We start from the raw sequence: 23,218 nt of genomic DNA on the forward strand, positions 1-23,218 counted from the left end.
GCCACTCACTTTATCTTTCTGCTTTCATACCCTGACACTTCATTGCCTGTAACATTTGCTCCACCAGGTTTGCTACCGTCAGCAGTCTCAGGGTTTCTTGCTCTCTCAAGTGGTTTCTCTTGCTGTCCCATTATTCCTGGAATAATATTCTAGTCTCCCTCCTACTCTATCTAAGGCAGAAATCCTAAACCCTTATCTGAATGCCTCCACCAGTGGATTGGAGAGAGGGCTTTGCTTCTACGGAGGCCCCACTGCAGTTGCAGAGTATGGTGGAAGGGAACAAAATGGGGTGTTCTCTCTCTCTCTCTCTCTCTCTCTCTGTGTGGCCAAGTGGAAACGGCCAAGAATCTACTGGCTAACACCCACAAAGGGGCATGATTTGTACCTCTTGGTCTGGCCTAAAAGCTCATGCAGCAAAAAGCACATGGATTTTACTCCCTTCCCTTCTGTCCTGGCTGGTGTGAGGAGCATAGGTTCAGTTGTGGTGGTGGCTCCACAACCTTTTTGTATTCCACTTCTCTCCAGCCAATGTTAGGATTCGTTTAAATGATCAAATAGAAACGCTTGGGAGTTTTTGCTCTTCTGTTCATGGAAAGAGTTCAGCTCATTGAAGAGGTCTTTAAACAAGCAAAACTTTCCTTTGTTTAATAATGGTTTAATGCTCCATTGATTTGGTGGATCAGAAGTATTATTATAAATAAAATAAATACATGGAAAGATCAACTGATCACAGAATGGTGATTTAGAATACAAGTCATATTCTTCTCCTGTTTGTATCAAAACTAGAGAATAAGCTACATAACTTTTCAACTGCAAATTGAACTTCTCACCATTGGAAAATTGGCAGATTTATTAAGAAACATAAATGTCCTTTTATAGAATAGCTTGTTCACTCAGAAACAATAGCTGTGTTAAAACAGACAATAAACAGTTCATTATTAGTTTGTTTCCCAGTCATTGTTAGCAGCAGATGTTTTGAAGATTTATATTCATGTCACATTTGTAAAACCTTATACAATAGGATTACTAGAAGAAAGGCATCATTTGAATTTTACCATTCTATAAAAGTAAAGTTCTGGAGTTTGTCATCATTGGTCAGCACAAAAGCAGACAAAGCCACACCTAGCTTCTGTATAGATTTTTGAATTGTGAATGCAGAACAGACTGAGATTTTATTTTTAGTCTTGATATTGTGCTTCTGGCTCCTGTAGAACTTATTTAACAATCATTTTTGGGGGTGAGACTTCATAGTCCTTCTGTCTTTGTAGAATGTGCCTCTTGTTTAAAATAAACAGATTATTCAGCTGAATGGTATTTTGCATGTCATCAAATCTGGTGTGCTAAAAGATTAGCAGTTATGTTGGCAAACTTCAAATATTGTGAAATATATGAGCGGATAAAAATGCAATTGTTCATTGCATCACTTGAGAACAGGACAAGAAGGAGTAGGCTTAATTTACAGGAAGTTATATTTTGGGTAATTTTAAAAAATATCATGTAAGAGCAGTTAAGCAGTGAAATAAGCTGCTTAGTGGGGTTATAGAATTTCCTTCCTTGCAGATTTTCAAAAAAATGTTGGACAGACACTTGTTTGGATTTGTAGTGTAACAAATACTGCCAAATGGGACTGCATATTTGGTCAGATGGGCTGCCAAAGATCTTGAACTGAAACATAAAACACAACTTTGCTGTCAGAATAATTTGGCATGTTTAAATTACAAATTGCATCTTTCAGCAAAGCTTGAATAATAAATCCCACCTTTCAGCATCTTGCTGTAATATATAAAATTGGCAGAATGAGGCAGGCATTTTTAGTGAAAAGAAACCTTTTACAGTACATGCCTTGGGCTATTTATGGCTTTTTTTTGGTGAAAATTGGCATTATCCCTGGAAGGCAACACTGTCACTGGTGCAACAAGTTCTGGTGCATTGGTGAAATGTACTTCTTTTGACCTGTTCATGTATAACTCCCTTAAAAAGAATAATATCAGAAGGGGAAGTTGATGAACAGAAGGACTATTGGCGATCTGAAGTTTGAACAGAGCAATAGATCTAGAAGATTGCATATTGTTGTATTTCTCTTCCCTCCTTGGGTTGTACTTATCAATCATTATTATTTCAGTCATAACTGGGTCCATTCTAAGGTTCACAGGCAGTGGCAGAAAATGCCTTTTTTGGGGTCACTGCCCCGGTTATATTCAATAATCCTTAACTACTATCTGTCTCCTGAAGGGTAGCTGGGTTAGTTTGTTTTAGCAAAAGAACAAACAGTTCTGTGGCACTTTAAAGTATGGTTACCAGACGTCCCTGTTTCCCAGGGACAGTCCCCGGATTTACAAATCAGTCCCCGGACAAAATCCGTCCCTGGAATGTTCCCAGATTTCATTTAATGGATTTATATTTTAAGTGTTGCAGATTTATTAGTGGGGAATGAATGTTGCATGATCGGTTCAACAGCACAAGACACATCATATGGGGACTTCTGGCGAGACAAAATGGCGGGTGCCACGGCAGCGGGCAGCTCCTGAAGCCAGCCAGAGCCAACTGCGCTACCAGGCTGGCTCCGGGCTGCTGAGACTGCTGCTGCCACCATCACTGCCAAGGGGGAACCAGGGATGCCTGGCACGTCAACTGGGGGAACCGCTGACCAGCGCCCCCTCCCCGTGACCCAAATCAAACCAGGAGCGAGAACACCCGGCTGACTGCCCAGCGGTGCTCCAGGGCCAGGAAAACCCTGGAGCTGACGCAGGGAGAAAGAAGAGAGGAGAAGGAGAAGAGAGAAAGAGGAAGGAGAAAAAAGAGGGGAGCCCTGACATTGCCGCGCCGCTGCCACTGCTGAGGAAAAGAGGTAGGAGGCCAAGCCCAGGCCTGGCCCGAGCCTACTCCATGGTGGCTAGCACTCCAAGAGAGCAGGCCGGGGCCCAGAGGAAGGCCACGCGACAGAGGAGACCACAGAAGAGAAGATATTACTTATTTTTTTAAAAAATAACTTTTTTTAATAACTATTTTTTGTCTTTTTTAAAAAAATGTGTTCCCGAATTCTTTGGAAAAAACCCTGGTAACCTTATCTTAAAGACTTTATTATCCCTTTGGGCACACATTTTATTACGCCACAATAAATTTGTTAGGGTTTGGGGGATATCCAATTAGTGCCTTCTAACACTGCTGTGCCAGCAGCAAGCACCCAGTCTTTGACCTTTTGCCAAATCCCGCTCCCACAGATTTGCAGTGTGTTGGTGGGTACTGCTGGGCAGCGGTAGATGGCAAATATTGCCTTCCTCTTCCATGAGCAGATGGATGAAAAGTCTTTGCCCTTGTGCAAGGGCAGCAGTTGGATATTGCCCTTAGTGTTTGAGGTGTCACAATATTTTATTTTTATATCAGTAGCTTACCTAACCACTACACTTCCCTGTATACAAGCATGCTAGTTTCCCTAACAGCCTTAGCAAAGATTACTTGTTGGAAAGTAAACACTGTTTCTTATTTCCTCAGACATCTAATATAATAAAGGTTGCATTCAAAGCAAGTATACTTCTAGAGTCTGTCGCTGTGTGACAGAAGAGATTTTCTTAAGCTGGGAGGCAGGAGAAAGAAGAGAGAGGCATGATACGGAACCCAGTGCAGGAACAAATGCAGAAAACATGTAATGATCAGCATGCATTATCCACAATGGAGACAGAAAAAAAATATTGCTATGCTGGATGGATCAGAAGACAGCATGCCATTTAGAACAGGATTTCAAAAATGTGGATATACATGAACAAATGGCAAAAGTAGTCCTGAGTTTTGTTCTGCAGAAAGTGGCAGTTGCGAGTACAGTTTTTGTGTGTGGCTCAAAGCTTTTTTTTTAAAAAAATCAGCAAATCCATTCAGTGACAGCACAGTCTGCAGACATAATCTGTTCTCAGTGTGTCTTCCATCACCTCAGTGCCATATTCTGATATCTCTGAGAATTAGTATTATTTCCTAGTTTAAGATAAATAGTTTAGTCCTCAACAGCAATGGAGAAAAATCTGTAGTGTCATCTCAAAGCACACAAGGCAAGCTGGCTGCACCTATAATTGAGCTGAGCTGTAAGCTTCTTAAACAGCTCTGAACACTCTTGGCATACTATACATTGTTGGTGCGGCTGAGGAACAGATCAGCAGAAAGGGGCATCTGTATGCTGCTATTTGCCCTTTGTCCTTAAATCAGTGCGTTAACGTAGAGTAATACCTAGTTTCTCTGCTTGCTCACCTTACAGAAGGCTTCAAATGTTGAAACTTGAGGAGTTTCATCCAACTACATTGTTTACTCCAACTTCATGAAGCCCTGGGCTTGTATTGAATTATAATTGGATTACCTGTTACATGCAGTGTGTTATTAAATATTAAAATGGAGAAATTATTAAGATTGTAATGCATGGGTTTCCTCTGGCAACTTGTGCATGGAACCAATATGAGTAAAACCCAGTCTGGTCTATTTAGCAAGTATCTATAACCTTCAAAAGCTCATCTAACTAAAATGCTCCTGGATTTTCACACACATACGTTACTCTTGAGAGTGTTGATTATTTCTATTACAGCCAAACAGGGGTACCAGCAGAATTTTATAGGCCCAGTACGCAGTATATTGCTTGGGCTCTCTTCTACGCTCGCAGAAGAAGACACCAAGTTGCATAAAATTTGCATACTCTTTGTGATATGCACATTTGTGCCATGTCTTGCAGGTGGCAGAGAGGGCTCAGAAGTAAACAGGGACCACACACAAGTAATAATATGATGATAGACAAAATGCCTACAGGTAAAGCTTTCCCCCAACTGTATTTCCATTCTAGAAATGCCTTACCCTGTTTAATTTCTGCCTGTCACGGGGCTGTTAAAGATTCAGGAGCCCTGCTCTCCCCTAATACTAACCTTAAGCCATGCAAACGAAACATTTGTGGAACTTGATAATACATTTTTATATAAGTGAACATCTGTAACTGTATAAATGTACGGTAACATTGACAGACAAAATGAGATGATGAAGTGTTAGATATGAAAACACACCCAAAACTAGGAAAGCAGTCATCCCCCTCCCACCACACTTGATAGTTAGATTCTACTCCTGATATTTAACAGCAAAAGACAACCACAAATCAGTTTGCCAGGGCTGATAAACAACAAAAATACTCTATTTGCAGTTTCACATTTTGAACTTAATGTACTCATCATTGTTTTGCTCACTTATTGCCTTGGATCAATTGCTAATTCTCAGCTGCAAAAGGAGACTTTATGTTGTAGATGTCAAATTTGTCATCTTTGTACTATAATGGAGCATGTTTTGGGGTTCTTCTTTGCAAATTAGTATAGCTCCAAGACTTCAACCAATCTTAATTTGGCCTGATTACTGCACTCCTGTACCCACTTTAATTTAGGTTGGAATAAGCTCCATTAAGCATAAAGTTACTCACTTCTGAATATACATGTATACCATTCTAATATAAGTTAACTAGGCAGTGAATTCTTAAAAGAAACAAAACGAAAGTTCAGAATCCAGTTGCTCTGCTTTATGCTATCCCACTACCCTTTGTACTGATTTCTCTTCCACCCTGGAGCCAAAATTGTCCTATCCAGCATATAGGCTTCTGATAACTCTTTAAAATATTGGCAGCATAAATGATTTATGATGGCAACTATTTCTTAATGACAATTCTATTAAGATACACTCATATGATTCCCTATGCAAAATGGTTCTATATCATAATAGAAAAATGAGAACCTGTCTTCCCAAGGTGAGAATTGCATTATAGAAAGATATTGTATTGAAAGTATTAAAAAAAAATTCGTTTCAGTAGAGGGATAAATGAACTGGAAAGAAAACAAGTGATAGGGGTTTATCAGTTCAGTTTCTACAACATCCTGGCTTTAGGGGCAAGCATTCAATGAGGAGAATGCCAGATATTTCTGTGTCTGGAAAGCCTATGAGTGCATATTAACAGCATCTCTCCATTAAATTAATCCACTCGGTTTTTAACAACTGGTTTGCAGTGGAACCTCAGCATGCGCAGGTACCCATTTATATAAACAACACCACATCAAGGGAACTCACTGACAATGGATATAACCAATGGCAATTCCTACAATCAGAATGGATAGGTAATTGCAGAAATGGCTGAATGCACCATCTGTGGCCAGCTAATCAGTCATGCAAGTGCATGCTTATGGACAGTAGATTGGTTGCACAGAGACCAGAATGTTTTCTATAAACTGTATTCAAGTGACAGAGGCAGCAGAGGAACTTGTAACTGCTTGAGTTAGTGCAGTGATGAAGCATAGCATGGCCAATACTTCGGCATCCCCCAGTGATTGGTAGTCAGAGACCCACATGAAAAAGAACAACCAACTTCTAAGGACATTTTTGTCCCCCTCTTGAGCTGCATTGGACATGTTGAAAGGGAGGAATCTGAAGCGGACTGATAGTGTTGAATGCTACACATTAATATTATACTACAGTTCAGGACAGGAAATGGAGAATACCGATAGTGTCCTGTTACAAGCAGAAGAGAAATTTGAGCAGGGCTTTAGGATGTCAAAGAGTTCACAGCAACTTCATTCACTTTTAATTCGGAATCACAGGTTCAGCACCTACTAACAGGTAATGCATTCTGATCATCCTGATATGAAAAAAAAAAAAACTTCCTACAGCATTCTTTAAAGGGAGCAATAATTTGATATAAGGACCAGCGTAGATGCATAGCCTAACAACTGTCTAGAAACCTTTGTTTTACACTTCCAGAAATAATTTGGCTGCATCAAATAGCATGTTATCATTTCTATAGCACATTTAATGTGCGAATTGTAAATTATATCTTCATTTGTTCTGTCTGCGGTGCTCTGGTTTTTGGGTGCTCTGTACTTACAACGTAGAAAACCAAAATCTCATGTAATTTGCTACATTTCATCTTCAGTTCATGTAAGATTGATTTATTCAAAAATATATTCCTACATTTGAAACCCTTTACATAATTCCATAGAAAATGAGGGATATATTGAGTTTTTACTCACGCAAAATGTAGATGAGAAACATCAAACAATTTAAGTCAGGAAACTTGTTAGATAGGTATTTCACTGAAGGAGAACTTGGTAGATATGAGACAGCTTCGAAGTCTATATAGAAAGGAATGTGAAAAGGTTTCTTGTTATAAAACCTCATGACTGAGCAGTATGAAAAGTCAAGAAATGTCTTGTAGTTTAAATGAAATGAGAACTTTGAACCAGGTAACAAGGATCCAAGTGTGAACATTAGCCTAAAACTTCATTTTCATCTGTCCTTTTCCCCACCCAGAACCTGCCGTGAGAACAATGTGTACAAAATGTAATTATAGTGAAACCTCTTTCCTCCACACAAGCCAATCTTCTTGTGGTTCATGCATTTTATCCCAATTAGAAAAACAGCTCTAGAGAGTTGGCACTGGGCAGGATGTCATGTGCCAAGGGTGTTTTAGAATATGGAAGACATGTTCAGAATAAAGAAGCATTTAGATTAGATAAGCTTGCCTAGGAGAGGTTATATGATATGTCTGTGGTAACAATATGGACATTCAAACTGATGCTTTTGCATTGATCAGGATTCCTGAAGGTGAGTCCTAGCACAATGTTTTGTTTTTTGATTAATGCATATCTGTGGTACATCTTTAGTGTTTTTAACTGTTTAAAAATATTGTGGCCCTATGCCTCACTCTTATTTTATATATCCAAGTTGTATCATGTTGTGATTTGCAAGTCATTAGAGATAAGCACAGTACTGTTTAGGAAAGGCCCAGAATCTCCAGGTGAATGTATCTGAATGACTCAGATACATATTTATGAATATCCATCTCATTGAGATTCCTTGTATTTAGTTTAAGACATCTTGATATGAGTGCTATCATCTTAAAATAACTGATGTTTGAATGGAAATCTCAGGGGATCTTATCTAGAATAAGTAGACATGGAATATTTGGATAGGACTTCTGGTGTGTGGCTTTTTGGCCTTTGTCTTGTAAGTTATTTCCATGTTATTTATTTCTGTGACCCTTTAGTTACCACAGAATGAGATAACAGCATTGCTACCTTACAAAGTAGTTCATTAACATTCCCATCAATGGGTAACTGAGGTTGAAGGTGAACTGGGGTTAGTCAATTTCCCTTTTTGCTGCATGAGCTGCTCCCTAATTTGGGATCCTGACAGAAACAATTTGGTTTGGATCCAGCCCATCCATTGCCAGCCCTGCTCCACCCCTGAAACAATTTGTTTTGGTGCCCTATTGGGAATGCAAGAAGGTTGTGTTGTTTCCATTCCACTGCAATTTGGTTTCTGCCAAGAACTCCATTATTCGTCTTGCTCTCTGCTATTTAATGGAAGTTACGAAAGTTATGTAACTATTTACATAACTAATTTTGATTTCAAAACAGCACAGATAAAGCTCATTAATGATACATCATCCGCAGACATAAAAACAACAACAGTATGATGTGAACATATACCCCATAATGTTTGCTTTGCTGATTTCCGTTCCTGACCACAGGTGAACATGCAAACTGCAGCTTCCTTTTCCATTTTCTTTGGAATACTCTGACATCCCTCGGCCCTGGTCAGGCTATCACCAGTGGTTTTCCCACCTGTGGTAGCTTGACAACAATCTGCGCCTTCTGTCCTGGTAGAGACCTACCTTCAGCAGGGCACGGTTGAGAGAAACCTCCGCTTAATTGTTGATCCCTCCTATGTAAGACACCATATTCACACTAATAGAGGGAACTTGCACATTGTATCTGGACTATTAAGAAAAATGATGGAGTTCTTTTTCTAATAAAATATAAATGGCTTTATTCTCATGAATCATATTCTCTACCAAGCTTAACGATATTAAAATTTTAATTTTCTTTACCGAACAGTTAAATAACTCTTTTCCTTGAGTAATTTTCAAGATTAAATTTTAATGTATGTTGTATGAACTTGGTCCATTTATTTCCATGCAACTTTTAAAACTAAGTCCTGGGTCTTACTAAGATGGAAAGCACAACTCTGCCACTTCAGATTGCAGTTGGGGTTCACATGATTGAATTCTCCATCATCATTATTATTATTATTATTATTATTATTATTATTATTATTATTTTATTAAGAAAACCTCTTTAGACATAGGTAACAAATTGGCAGAGGTAAGAGACATCATCTTCCACCTGATATGCAAAGGATGTTCTCTCACATCCCTCCATCCACTACAAGAGCACCATGCGAGAACTGTTGGCTAGCCTATGGTTATTTGTTATACTGATGAATTTTTCAATTATAGATAGGGAGATTTGTCTAGGTGGCAGGAGCAAAGACGGTGAGTGTGATCTTGCTCCCTACTTGGCACACATTTATTCTAATAAAAATTTCCACAACGAGGGAAATTCTGATATGGGGACATTTTCAAACACATACTTTCTGAAGATACACAGTCATGTGAGAAGCTGTAGTATCCTTCCGGTTTAATGGTGGGATTGTCTGCTAAGAAGCCTGAAAAGGTGAGGAAGATTATTGATGGCAGAAGTAGACATCATGTATTGGAGTCAGTCCCAACAGCAACCAGTTAGCTATAATTCCATAGAAACACAATAATGATAACTTGAGCCACGCTTCTGTTGGGATTTTTCTAATCCATAATGCTTCTGGGCCATGGGGATATTCATGTAAAAATGCTCACAGTTTACGAAAATTTTTGCTGTACATTTATTAATTTTTTTCATATGGCTGGAATCCGACATAGCACTAAGTGAATGTTCCATCAGCGCAAGGATTTCTGTTTGCACCACAATATGTTCTTCCCATCTCGTATTTCCATCCCTTCCTCAGATCTGTTCTGGGAATTCTCACAACCCTCTGGAGTAGATTTTGGGGGGTTGTGGAGCACATGGAGGAGAAGAGGGAGCAAAGTCTCATTGTGCAAGCAGAAAACCTTGTTCTGATGGGACAGGTTAGTTGTATACTGCCCTATATCATGCTTAAACTAAGACAGGCTCTAAGCAGTTTTCAAAATAAGAAATATCGTACAGTATGTTTGTATTATTGTCAGGGACTGGGCAGAGGAGGAATGGTGGAGACCACCTCCCCAGCCTGACCCTTCCAGAGAAGAGGAAGACAGTTTAGATTTACAAAAGGGGTTTGAGGGAGGTCACAGCTCAGAGGCAAATCAGGGGAAATAATGGGAGAGGAGGAGGAAGAGGAAGCACCGGGGGTGTGTGACAGCTGACGGACACAGTGTCTTTAGAAAGCGTTCCAGACCCCCCCTCCCAGAACCCGGCGAGCCTTGAAAGTAGGAGAGCAAAAAGCTCAAAGACAGAGGGCACGTACCAGCATCCGTAGAGGAGGTGATGAGGATGATGAATGAGGAAGTGGGAGACGTGGGGGGTGGGGGTGGAGATTCACTCGGGACAACGCCATTATCCAAGAGGCTGGGTTCTACAGCCCCTCTCTGTAAATACTGAATAAAAAGCAGACGGTAAGAACATTCCTTGTCTTTGTATGTTCCTGGGCAACCAGCCCTCGGAGTCTCTGGCAGCAGCCTGACAATTATATTTCTAAAGCAAACCATAAAAACTCCAATAGAGTACAAAACAGAAATGCAGTTCAGTATAAAACAGTACGATTGCCCTTCAAAATCAAAAACATAGCAGCTGATTTTGAAAATACTGTAAGAGCCAGGGATCCCTTCCATCTTCTGCCTGACTCAAGATATACAACACTCACCCCACTAACATATCACACCTAAATTCTGTCTTACATCTACACAAATCATGCAATACTTTCTCAGCCAACGCCGTTCACTCCGTTATTCTCCCATACATCTACCAATACATATGGGTTCACCACCCAACCAGTCACTCCAATATCTCCCTCATAACAAACCTGTTCACCTTATTCACTGTTCATTTGTGGTGAGGAACTAATGATTAGGCCAGCTATTTACAAAGCAGTAAAGTAAATGTGTCTAAAGTTGTATCTGTTATTAGCGTTTGAGTGACTAACGTAAGGAACTTCGTTACCCCAACAACATATATACGGATTTCATTTCAACATTAGATAGAGCTGTGTGTGTGAGAGAGATTCTGAATAATGCCTGAAGTAAAAAAATAAGGAAGAAAACATCACGAGTTTAATGTTTTCAAATGAATTATTTTTTCAGAATATGACTGATGTTCTTTATACATCTCTTCAAATATTTCGCTAAAGTCAGTCTTCTGCAATTCTCTTTCAGCTGTTCATGGTGGACAATGGAGCAGATGATTGGAGAATAGCCATGACTTATGAGCGCATTTTCTTCATCTGCCTGGAAATCTTGGTGTGTGCTATACATCCTATCCCTGGCAACTATACATTCACATGGACAGCTCGGCTTGCCTTTTCCTATACGCCATCTACAACAATAGCTGATGTGGATATAATTTTATCCATACCAATGTTCTTAAGACTATATCTTATTGCCAGAGTTATGCTTTTGCATAGCAAACTTTTCACTGATGCCTCATCCAGAAGCATTGGAGCACTAAATAAGATAAACTTCAATACTCGTTTTGTTATGAAGACTTTAATGACAATATGTCCAGGAACTGTACTCTTGGTTTTTAGTATCTCCTTGTGGATAATTGCTGCATGGACTGTCAGAGCTTGCGAAAGGTAAGTCTCCATTTTATTAAGATGTGCCAAGATTCTTCAGGGGGAAGCCATGTGTTTTAAATGTATGGTGTGGATGTGACCTTTATTAATTCAGCTCCTCCCCCCAGGAATGTTAGTTGTTTTGTGCTTTACGTCACTTCTGTTCCCTATAATTGCTAGCTCCTTGCCTTTGAAGCATTTTAAGGAGATTATTAAATTGTATCATTACTTTCTATAGCATCACAGGATGCTGAGTGATATTTATTTTGCTTTCACCTAAACTGGTATTTAAGTCATCAGAATCTGCCTGTGGTTTATTTTTGGCTTACCTAGAACATTTAAGAAACTGGCTGGGAACTATTAAGAGTGCAATATGTGTGTGTTTACACAGAAGTTAGTCCCACTGATGGTCTTCTGTTGGGCTTTCTCCCTGGGCAAGTGTGCGTAGGATTGCAGCCTTAATCTATTTTGTCATTATCGTTCCAGTTTATATCTCAGGTATATTAATTATATTGTGATGTGGTTATTAATGTGATGATGCACATTTAAAACTGGGGAAGGATACAGGAGAACTGGGGCCTCACAGATGTTGGTGAACGTGATCCCCATGTAATTAATAGGCCTAATATCACTGGCCTTGGTTGAATGTAATGCTAACGAGGGAAACAAACCATGGTTTACTGGGAACCAGGCAGGTCTGCTGGTTCATGCTACTCAAATCACCCCAGTGTGAGCCATCACTTGTGGTTTGTTTCAGGGAAAAGAACTATGAGAACAAGCCAACAATGCACTGTTTATAGTGCAGTCCTGGACACAGCATTTATAGGATTGCACTGTAAATGTGTTTTTATACAGTATTATGTAAGCTGAACATCGGAGTGGTGATGTACATATATCCAGATGTTCTTACCTTGCAACTTGGCTGGGAATGGGAGAGGGCATGGACTATTGCTTCACATCCACCCAGTAATTCTATGAATTCCAGCATTCTTCTTAATAAAAATAATTAATGTAGCTTATTATAACTGAAACAGTCCTTGCAAGGAGGGGTGTCAGGGGCTGAATTGAGGAGGAATGGTGGGGTCTGCCCCCCACCTTCTCCTGAACTTTCCTGAGAAGAGGAGGACAGTATAGATTTAGAACAGCGGTTTGCAGAAGGGCATAGTTCAGAGGCTGCTGGGGGCAGAAGCTGGGAAATACTGGAAGAGGACCAACAGGAAGAAGAAGAAGCACCACCAGGGGAGAGACAGCTGACAGACTCAGTGTCCTTGGAAAACATTCCTGACCCCCTCTGTCCCAGGACCTGGCGGGCATTAAGGGTGATAGAACAGAAAGCTCAGAGGCAGACAGCTCAGCTTATCCGCCGCAGGGATGACGTAGAATAGGAGAGGTGGAGGGGGTGGGACTTTACTCAGAGCAGCGCCATTATCTAGGGGAGACTGCTTTCCTTTGTCTCTCTCTGTACATAGTGAATAAATAATTTGATAAGAAATTCTTCTTGTTTATTTGCTTCTTGGCTGCCACCATGGGAGGGAGCGGATTCCTTGAAGCCTGACGGGGAGGACTAAGCTCCCATGTTCTAAAGAGGAATTGCATAATGGGTGGATTTCTCATTGTAAATATTATGAATATTTCTCATATATATATATTTATAAATCTTAAATGATACTTTTAAAAAACATGATACTTGTTTCCTTGGATTAATTGGAGCTGCACACCCAATTTCCTGCATATCATGCTGTAAATGTTCCCCTAAAGCTGTAAGTCTCACAAAAAAAAAAAAAATTAGGCTGTGCTGAATCGCTGTCATTTGCTTTGGCTTCAAGATACTTATTAGCCAAGTTTTAAAATACAGTAAAATTAAATAGGAAACCTTTACAGGAGAGAAGATTGGGCTTGCCTGTAATCAAAATATTTCTTAATGTTTTACTAGAAGCAAATGGGGAAACATGGCCATTTCATTCCTCTCTTTCCCCTGCTGAAAAAGGCTTCCAATACAGGAAGAGAAAAGGATAACAGGAAGAGGTCAGACAGGAATACGTGTGGGAATGACGCTGGTCAGCAAGCCAATTGGCTGTTAATTGATTTGGCTCACAAAGGGTGATTGCTGAATACTGTTAAGGCTCAAACAAAAGATAATTATCTTTTTATTTCAGTTACCAGAGGTTAAGGAGAATGTAAAGTTGTGTTGAAAATGTCATTGGAGTGCCGTGACCCTGTTACTATGGCTACAATGCGCATGTGCCTGGTTCATGCACTAATCTATGACTACACATATGGGTCTTGTTTATAATGTGCAGATACACCAGGCATGTCCAAAGTCTGTTTCGGGGTCCCAATCTGGCCTGCCAGTCGATTTAATCCGGCCCCTGTGGCAGTATATGTCCTGGGGTAAAACCCTAAAATAGCTTAGCAACTTCAATCCTATAAAAAGCTCAACAACTCCGAGGTAAAATTGCAAATTTTGGGGTTAAATCCTAAAAAAAGCTCAACAACTGTGGTTGGCCCTCATGCAAGTTCACTTCATCAAATCTGGCCCTCTTTGAAAAAAGTTTGAGCACCCCTGAAATACACTATTTCCTCCCTACAAGAGGACTCTATGTAACAGCTTCCAATTTTGCATGGGGAAGTTTAAAAAAACTACTTGTGCCATCATGTATATGTTAAAAGTTGATTCCCCACTTATCAGTAAAGGTTCACTTAATGCCAAATCCTTCCATCTTGAACCTGAGGCCTTCTGCATGTAATGCAGAGGCTAGGCCATTGGTCCTTCCTTGAAGGTCAGGAAGCCATCATCATCATCATGTACTCCGGGAAATTCATATGGACCTCTCTCTGTTGGTCATTTGGAAAACTCTAAAGGTGTTTTCTTTTTTAAAAACCCCAGTTTCCATTTAGGTTTTTTTTGTGATTGATTGTTATATTTAAGAACAGTTTTATCTGTTAGTGTTCTTTTAATGTTATTTATTTTTTACTTCCCTTTTATATTTTAAATTTTAGGATTGTATCCAATGGGATTTCTCTATTTTCTCCTTTCACCACCCCAAAATCTGCTCTGGGGGTGGGGTTCCCCAACCTTCTAGAGCAGATTTTGAGGAAGGAGTGGCTACAGGGGAGAAATGGGTGGACGCTCCATTGACCAGAGCAAGATGACGCCAAGGGATACAACCCCTTAACGTTGCTTCCATTTGTTGTAACTTGTCTTGCCAAAATAGATGGGCTAGAAATACATTATTTATTTACTTATCCATTATTAATATATTAGCTCCGTAAAGTACCGAATATGTTATTTGTGTTGCAGTGGATGAAACACACACGTCCTTCCCTGCAGCATTGCAACTTCTATAAAACAACAACAGGACACTAAAGGAGAGCGAGTTGGAGGGCAAAATGCAAACTTGGCATTAAAATCATAGAAAGAGAATGCAGAGAAAATACTGAGTTGAAACCATAACCTGCCCAACCTTTGTGAAATCATTGAAACTGAAATATTACTCGTGAACAGATTTCTTCTTCAGTGATGTAAAAGTAGTCATAAAAAATTAATTAAGAACGGTGATCAAGGACTGCCCATTATCACTTTGATTTGTTAGCATACCAATGCAGGGAGCGGTCAAATAATTTATTGTCGTTCCATCTTTCCTGCCAGATGCTGAAATGTCAGTGTTAATTGGCTGAAAGCCTAATTTGTATTGCTGTTTAAATGTTTGCACTTCAAAAAAGGTGTTCATAATTAAGGATGGGTTCAATCATTTTTAAAACAATATTTTATATCTAAGTAGTGGGGGGGAAGAAAACATGCAGTAACCATCAAAGACATTGGCACACAAAACAGCAGCTAAGTAGAAATAGAAACTCATTAGTGAAGCTCTGCCCTTGAATAAACACAGAATTAAGTGTTCTCAGTCCCACTGAAATCAATGGATTTAAGCATACTTAGCTCTGTATTGGATTCTGAACTGGAAAAGAAATAAACTGATAGTACAGATCTTGAATTAAATTCTTAAAAAACAACAACACACCAATTCTAGGCCCTGAGAAGTTCATCTTTTTTATGTGGCTGGCTGTGTATTGTTTTTGTGTGCAGTGTGTCTCCATCAAGTCTTTAAGGCATTTGGGTTTTGCAACTTTCACTAATGCAAAGAGTTTTACACTTGCTCATCATGTTCTGCAAATGAACCTGTCACTGAACCGCAGAACTTCAAAAGTGAGCAAGTAACAATATTGTAAAATACTGAACTGGTGACTGGCACGCACTTGCTCCAGCAAATGTTTATGCACATTTTTAAAACACACACACACACATCTGTTTATGACTTAGGATCTCTGTACTGCCTCAGCTTCCTGGAATCAGTTGTTGTGGCCACGGTGCATCCACCCAAGATGATCTGCAGCATAACAGAACAACGGATGGAAATGAAACACTGGATCGAAGTGAAGTTGATAGCTGGTGCAATTGCAATTGCTTCTCTTCCTTCAGCACCCTGACAGCAGTGGTGTTGATACATGGTCTTTGCGGGCCACAGTCTACCACATTTTAATGCTCCTCATCTTGGTATCACTTTGATGCTGTAGGGAGAAGGGTCCTCTAAAAGAAAGCACAGCAGCCATGGCTTAGTATTTTCAACCAAAATTTCACATCAGCCTGAAGTTATGCAGGCATCTAAAGATAGCAATCCATTGGCCTGGCACAGCCATACCAGATAGGATGGAATCATTAGGGGTGGAAGTATCTGTCAATTTCAGTTTCTTCAGGGCTTTTTTGATTTGTTTTCCCAATGTTAAATTTAGTTCTCCACATTTTGCCGCAATTTACAACTTCCCCCTTTGTAATATAAGCCTCAAGAAAACTCAGTGTCATCTTGGCATCCATTTTTCCAAATATACACATTTTATGTGCACTTTTGACTAACGTACACATATTTGTAACTATTTCCCCCATTTATAATACATTTCTGTGTTATTTTCACTAATACCTTCATTTTAATGCACTCTTTCCTCCCTAATACGTGCGTTTTTATAAACATTGGTTGGAGAACTTCATTGCAAAATTCAGATAAGTTCAAATTCTGAAAGATAACTTTGTTGTGGTTTGGATATTGTTTTGGAAGTGCAAATTTGCAGATTAGGTTTTGAATGCACACTGAATCCATTTTTTCTTCCACCCCTAGGGCCAGCTGTATTTGTTCTTGACATGTCTCATTCCAAAACAGGTCGGGGTGAGATTACTGTCTACTTTTCAGAAGGCCCATAGCTTAGTGGTAGAGCATCTGTTTTGCATGCAGAAGGTCCCAGGTTCAAACCCCAGCAACTCGAGGAAGGTTTGGGACTGTCCACAGCCTGAAACCCTGGAGAGTCACCAGTCAACCCTAGTCAGCATAGACAATAACGAGGTAGATGGGCCAATGATCTGACTTGGTACTGAGCTTTGTATGTTCCTATGAGAATACAGGTAATAATAACTGAATCTTTACCCTACCTCACCTTCTCCATCATTTCAGGCTTTTTTCTCCCAACCTAACTATTGGGTGGGATGCGGGTGGTGCCTAGGACTTGCCGATCAGAAGGTTGGTGGTTCGAATCCCCACAACGGAGTGAGCTCCCATTGCTCGGTCCCAACTCCTGCCAACCTAGCAGTTCAAAAGCATGTCAAAGTGCAAGTAGATAAATAGGTACTGCTCTGGCGGGAAGGTAAACGGTGTTTCCGTGTGCTGCTCTGGTTCGCCAGATGCGGCTTAGTTATGCTGGCCACATGACCCGGAAGCTGCTCCCTCGGCCAATAAAGCGAGATGAGCACCACAACCCCAGAGTCGGCCACGACTGGACCTAATGGTCAGGGGTCCCTTTACCTTTTAACTATTGGGTAACTGGCTGTGATTTGAGCTTGGGAGAGAAATGCTTGAATGATGAAGCCTGGGATGGGGAGGTCAGCTCACTGCACATGTGCATTCTTTTTTTGGTGTGAAAAGTAGATCCCACACCTTACCCTCTTTTAGGCATTAACATGGATGATATATGACTAAATAAACATGGATTCCACCGTCACATCCAGTTGAGTTCTCAATAAAGGACATTCTGTTTAAGGAAAAGCATGGCATTTTCTACAATATTGTTGGGAAACAGCAACGGTTATGTTGTTCTGGGAATCAATCAGCATAAAGATTTAGAAAGACATAAACCACTGTTCTAGAACCATATGGCCAAGCATTCATAATTTAGAGCAAAAGGAAGCAGTAATATCTGGAGCAGAACTCTGTTCCCATGACTGCAATTTGTTTTGGTTGGCTTTTGATGTTGAATTTTAGCTTGTTGTAACCCACCTTGGGATCTGCTAGTGAATTGTGGGCGATAAGTTGAACACCATCATCTCCATTGTCATGAACGGAGATTGTATACAGTCATAAAGGATATACTGTATACAGTGGAAGAGTCATCTGAAGCCATTCTTGGTGGATAATCAAAGCTAGTTATGGTAGTAAATAATTTTCTGGAGTGAGTGACTTACTAGATCTTGGGTGGTTCTATTTGTGTATCACAGCTTGTACAATTGTGTGTGTTTCTCAGGAAGTAGAGCCTATACATAACCCAGTCTGGATGACTGCCACCCATGTCTTGACAATGTATTTTGAGCCCAAGCTCAGCAAAATATTAATCCATTCCCAGAGCTGTGAAACTTGGGCATATTGCATTACTTTGAAAACATTGCATAAGCTGGTCCGAATCTTACTGTATTTATTTTAAGGCATAGTTGAAGATGCCACTCTTTCCTTGCAAACATGTCCTCTCGCTTCCCAGGCTGTCTATGGGTGCCCCTGCATCTTCCTGCCACATTGTAAAAAAAGAAGAAAATGTATGAACCTCTCACTAAAACTGCTACTTTTTTTCATGGCCCCAAAGTGGCTTGATGAACGATGTTGATGTTCACATGCTGGAAGGTACATGGGTAACTGTTGCCTGTTATCCAGCTTTTATGCAAGCACAGTGGTACCTCGGGTTACATACGCTTCAGGTTACATACGCTTCAGGTTACAGATTCCACTAACCCAGAAATAGTACCTCAGGTTAAGAACTTTGCTTCAGGATGAGACCAGAAATTGTGCTCTGGTGGCGCGGCAGCAGCAGGAGGCCCCATTAGCTAAAGTGGTGCTTCAGGTTAAGAACAGAACGAATTAAGTTCTTAACCCAACGTACCACTGTATGCTTAGGAGGAAATTGGGGATGGAGCAGGGGAAACTATGGCCAAGCCATTTGTTTTTGGTCAATTTATTTATTTATGCATTTGTTAGTCGTACTTCACCAAATGCTCCCAGGGCGAGTTACAAAACTATCTTTATTAAAACAAGCACAATGTATATCAGTATCATAAAGTAACACTACAACTATTTCAAAAACTATTTTTCTAGCTTCTGAAGGCGTATGCCTTGCATCTAGATTGCCTGGGTAAAACCCCTCTCATTTTATTGCATTTAGAGGCGACGTGTTTTGCTCCATGATAAGAGGTAGAAGGAAGAGTTATAAGAGGCAAGCTTCAAAGCATTGTGAAAGGCTAGCTGAACATCTGAACATAAGGTTAATGGGAGTCATGTGGCTAAAAGCCCATTCCATGCTTTTGCAAATGTAGACTGCTTCATGTATTCAGACTTCGGCTGATAAGAGACTTTTGAAAGACCATAGCAACCCATTAACTTTCATAACTTAAAAAGACTGAGATAGTTACAGAAGCTTTGTATATTGCAAAAAGCAATACTTTCCTACTCATAGGGATAGGCGAAACCTGCTTCGGAATACTTTCTGACTTTTTTTTAGCTGGGTTTCCAGATTGTCCTGGACTTCAGTAGCAACTCAGCCAAGCACCCAAATGAAATAAGTTATGTCATCCATCTACAGCAACCTCAGATAAATTGTTCTCTAAATAAAAATGTTTTGGCTTGTCCCCGTCTCCTAAAAATGAGTTCCATTGGCCTCACCAATATATTAACAGAACTAAACACTCTGGTAGTGCCATCATTTATTTGGTGCTAAAAACTGTAGCATTAATTCTGTTGCCTCATCTCCTCACAGAAGCACTGGACACATGATGTGTGGCAGTTCTAAAAGGCAGCCATCCAAACCCTGAATTATTTTTGCTTTCCAACACTGACATCTGCTTCAAAGCAGATTGCAGAGGTTGTCTTTCCTGGTCTCTCAGCTAGTTGCTTATCTAGCAAGACTGGTGACTGCAGACCTGCTGACATAATTAGTTTGTCACATATGCTTATTACGAAGAGATTTATACTATGAATGTCTTTTAATCCCCCCCACTCTCCTGTTTAGACAAGAGTGCAATAATCTATGTGGAAAGGTTGGCCTTGTAATAACATAATTCATATTCATACATAAATGGTCAGGCCAGCAATGAAACATTCAGGTGTGGTGAACAGTTTGCAACACATCCCTTGTAGTGTAGATAGCAAGAATGGCTCAGCAATAGGAGTCAGAACTATTTCTAGCTCGTCCTTAATGTTTGGCTGTAACACAACATAACATATACAGTGTCTAAAACAAAGGATTATTCTATATATTATAATACTGCTTAATTTGAGATTATGGGCAGTTTGGGGATGTGCACTAAGCATGCACTAAGAAATGGAGGCAGTGAGATTTTACTTTCTTGGGGTCCATGATCACCTCAGATGGTGACAGCAGCCACAAAATTAAAAGACGCCTGCTTCTTGGGAGAAAAGCAATGGCAAACCTAGACAGCATCTTAAAAAGCAGAGACATCACCTTGCCAACAAAGGTCCATATAGTTAAAGCTATGGTTTTCCCAGTATGGAAGTGAGAGCTGGACCATAAAGAAGGCTGATCGCCGAAGAATTGATGCTTTTGAATTATGGTGCTGGAGGAGACTCTTGAGAGTCCCATGGACTGCAAGAAGGAAATCAGCCCTGAGTGCTCACTGGAATGACAGATCCTGAAGCTGAGGCTCCAAGACTTTGGCCACCTCATGAGAAGAGAAGACTCCCTGGAAAAGACCCTGATGTTGGGAAAGATGGAGGGCACAAGGAGAAGGGGACGACAGAGGACGAGATGGTTGGATAGTGTTCTCGAAGCTACCAGCATGAGTTTAACCAAACTGCGGGAGGCAGTGGAAGACAGGAGTGCCTGGCATGCTCTGGTCCATGGGGTCACGAAGAGTCGGACACGACTAAACGACTAAACAACAAGAACTAAGCATGTTCAATCTGCACTGGGACATTATTGCTTTCCTCCCCTGTTTTTTTGGGGGGGTTGGGGTTTGCTGGTGGTCAAGCGAACATGATTGTGTTCAGTCTTAACTATAGTAAGAAAAACAACTAGGATTTCTCCTGGCATCTCTTCCTTCCATCTCTAGGGATTTTAAAAAGTAGATTTACAGTATGAACCAGGAAATAACTTACCCGCACCATGAGATAGTTTTACTACCTTTTTTATATATCTATGTCCCTCTTCATTCATCCTCCTTTCTCAGCTATTTCATTCCCCCTCCCATCTTGTACCCCCCCTTTAACTGTTTTTATTTATTTTCATGGTACAGAATAATTTTTTTGAGAAAACAATGGTTGCAGCAGTAAACAACAAATAACTTGTCCTGATAAAATTGCAGACTTTTATCATGCCGTGTGTTAGAGTTTCATTTCATTACTCTACTCCCATCTAGTTTTTACATTTCCCTCCCTCTCAAGTCAGACAGTATTCTATGGCTATTGAGTTCTCATTGGATTGTGTTGGATTTTCTTTTCTCTTAAGGGCTTCCTCCCTCCTCTCTTTTTCCCTTTTCTTTTTTTTACTCTTGCAAAACTTTGGATTATTCATGTCTTTCGACACCCCCTTGGGCATGGGTAGTGCTGTTTTACACATTTGCATGCGAAGTCTTGAATCAGAAACAGAGAGAATGATGGAAATGAATGTAAACCCTATGGCTGACCGGTAGTGTTGCTTCCAACAGCTTTTTTTTGGCCACAAAAAAAATGTTTGGAACCTCAGATCAGGATTCATGATGTCTGATATAATGGCACTAAGTACATTCATTTTAGCCGCATAACTTTACGGCCCCAAAACACTGGATGCTGATTTCAGCAGTCATTGCAAACAATTACAAAGTGATTCCAATTCAAATAATAGAAGAATTACAAGGTTAGAGAGATGAACCAATTACTATATCCAAAGCAAAATGAAGTATACAGTATGCATGCTTCTGAAAAGTGCCAATTATAACAATTTGGCTGTGTTGCTGAATTGCTTCTCACCAGCTCTCAAATGGTTCTCTCTGGAAAAACGCATGGAGAGCAGCCACGAATAATGGAAGGAGGCTGCGCTTGCAATCTCAGATAGTGGCTCACAAACAGATGTTCACCTAGCCATAGCCCTTGACAGACTTTGTATCCATGCAGAGTCCTCTAATAAGACTGTGCATATGCAAAGCCTGGTGATACAAACCTTGGTGTCAGGATTGTGGGGCGGCTAATATAATCCCTGTCCTTTGCCACCTTGCACCTCACTCATAGCTCTTCTGTGGCAGGGGAAGGGAGGGGAAGGCTGCATCCTCCTACACTAACTTCAGTGCCAGCTCTTAAAGATAAAAAAGCATTGCTTCTGGGCATTAATTCATGGGCAATAACAAACTGAAGAATAGGTTTAAATACAAGCATATTTAGAACCTTTAACAAGAGAATAGTAAGATGAATTGCCTTTTTCAAGATTGCATTTTGCTTCGGGCTTCAAACCTTATGTGGGAAAAGACTGTTCCTGCATTCCCATAGTTCCATTTTTACACTGCTATTCCTTTAATGAACTCATGGATTCACCCCCCCCTTCATTTTCACAACAACCCTGTGAGGTAGTTTGAGGAGAGAGAGACTGAGCCAAGGTCACACTACAAACTTCATTGCTGAGTGTAGATCTACTGAACCTCCCTGGTTCTAATCTGACACCCCAAACACCCAGTACACCAGACTGAACTATGACTAGCTGCTTATTTCAAAACTGCAATGGGTTGTGTATGCTGATCAGCAAGATGAAACAAAATTCTCCCGCTGAGATATTTAATTGGCTTTTAAGATTGCGATTTAAACGTTTTTTCCATTTTATTAGCAACAGTATATGATTGCAGCAGACAGATAATGGTTTCTACATCCAAAAGTTATGCTGAATTAATGATGGGAAAATGTGGCCATTCTATCAAAAAGTGGAAATGTTTTGAGGGAGTGGAAAGATAAAGCAGGGAATAATTTATTTAAAGATGCTTGAGGGAAACGTGGGGGATGGGGGGCGGACCTTTTCTCCTTACAGAATCACGAGGTCATTTAGTTTGATGATTCTGCCATCTTAGAATGGAAAATTTTTTTTTATTCAAACTGTCTAGAGGGAAAGGGGGTCAATATCTTCTTCTCCTCTGAACAGAAAGACAGAATTTATCTAGACACTTTATGTCGCCATGTTTCCCAAGCAGTATTCCCTGTCACAAAGTGACAGTAGACCACCAGCAGTGGCAGTCTGAAGGGGAGCTTGAGGATTGCCTTGGTAGCTCACCCGAGAGAAGAAATTCGTGTTCATC

At 40.3% G+C, this 23,218-nt stretch overlaps 1 protein-coding gene across 3 annotated transcripts in view; it reads left to right on the top strand.

Moving 5' to 3' along the window:
* The window catches only part of KCNN2 (potassium calcium-activated channel subfamily N member 2), a 91,092-nt gene that overhangs the window by 12,571 nt on the left and 55,303 nt on the right, over positions 1 to 23,218 (top strand). For all 3 annotated transcript variants that reach the window (XM_053408636.1, XM_053408635.1, XM_053408634.1), the window contains one exon: positions 11,246 to 11,664. In XM_053408636.1, coding sequence (XP_053264611.1) covers positions 11,246 to 11,664 — 419 coding nt within the window. The remainder of the gene's footprint in view (positions 1 to 11,245; positions 11,665 to 23,218) is intronic.

Source organism: Podarcis raffonei, chromosome 11 (assembly GCF_027172205.1).
Source record: "Podarcis raffonei isolate rPodRaf1 chromosome 11, rPodRaf1.pri, whole genome shotgun sequence".
NCBI lineage: Eukaryota > Metazoa > Chordata > Lepidosauria > Squamata > Lacertidae > Podarcis > Podarcis raffonei.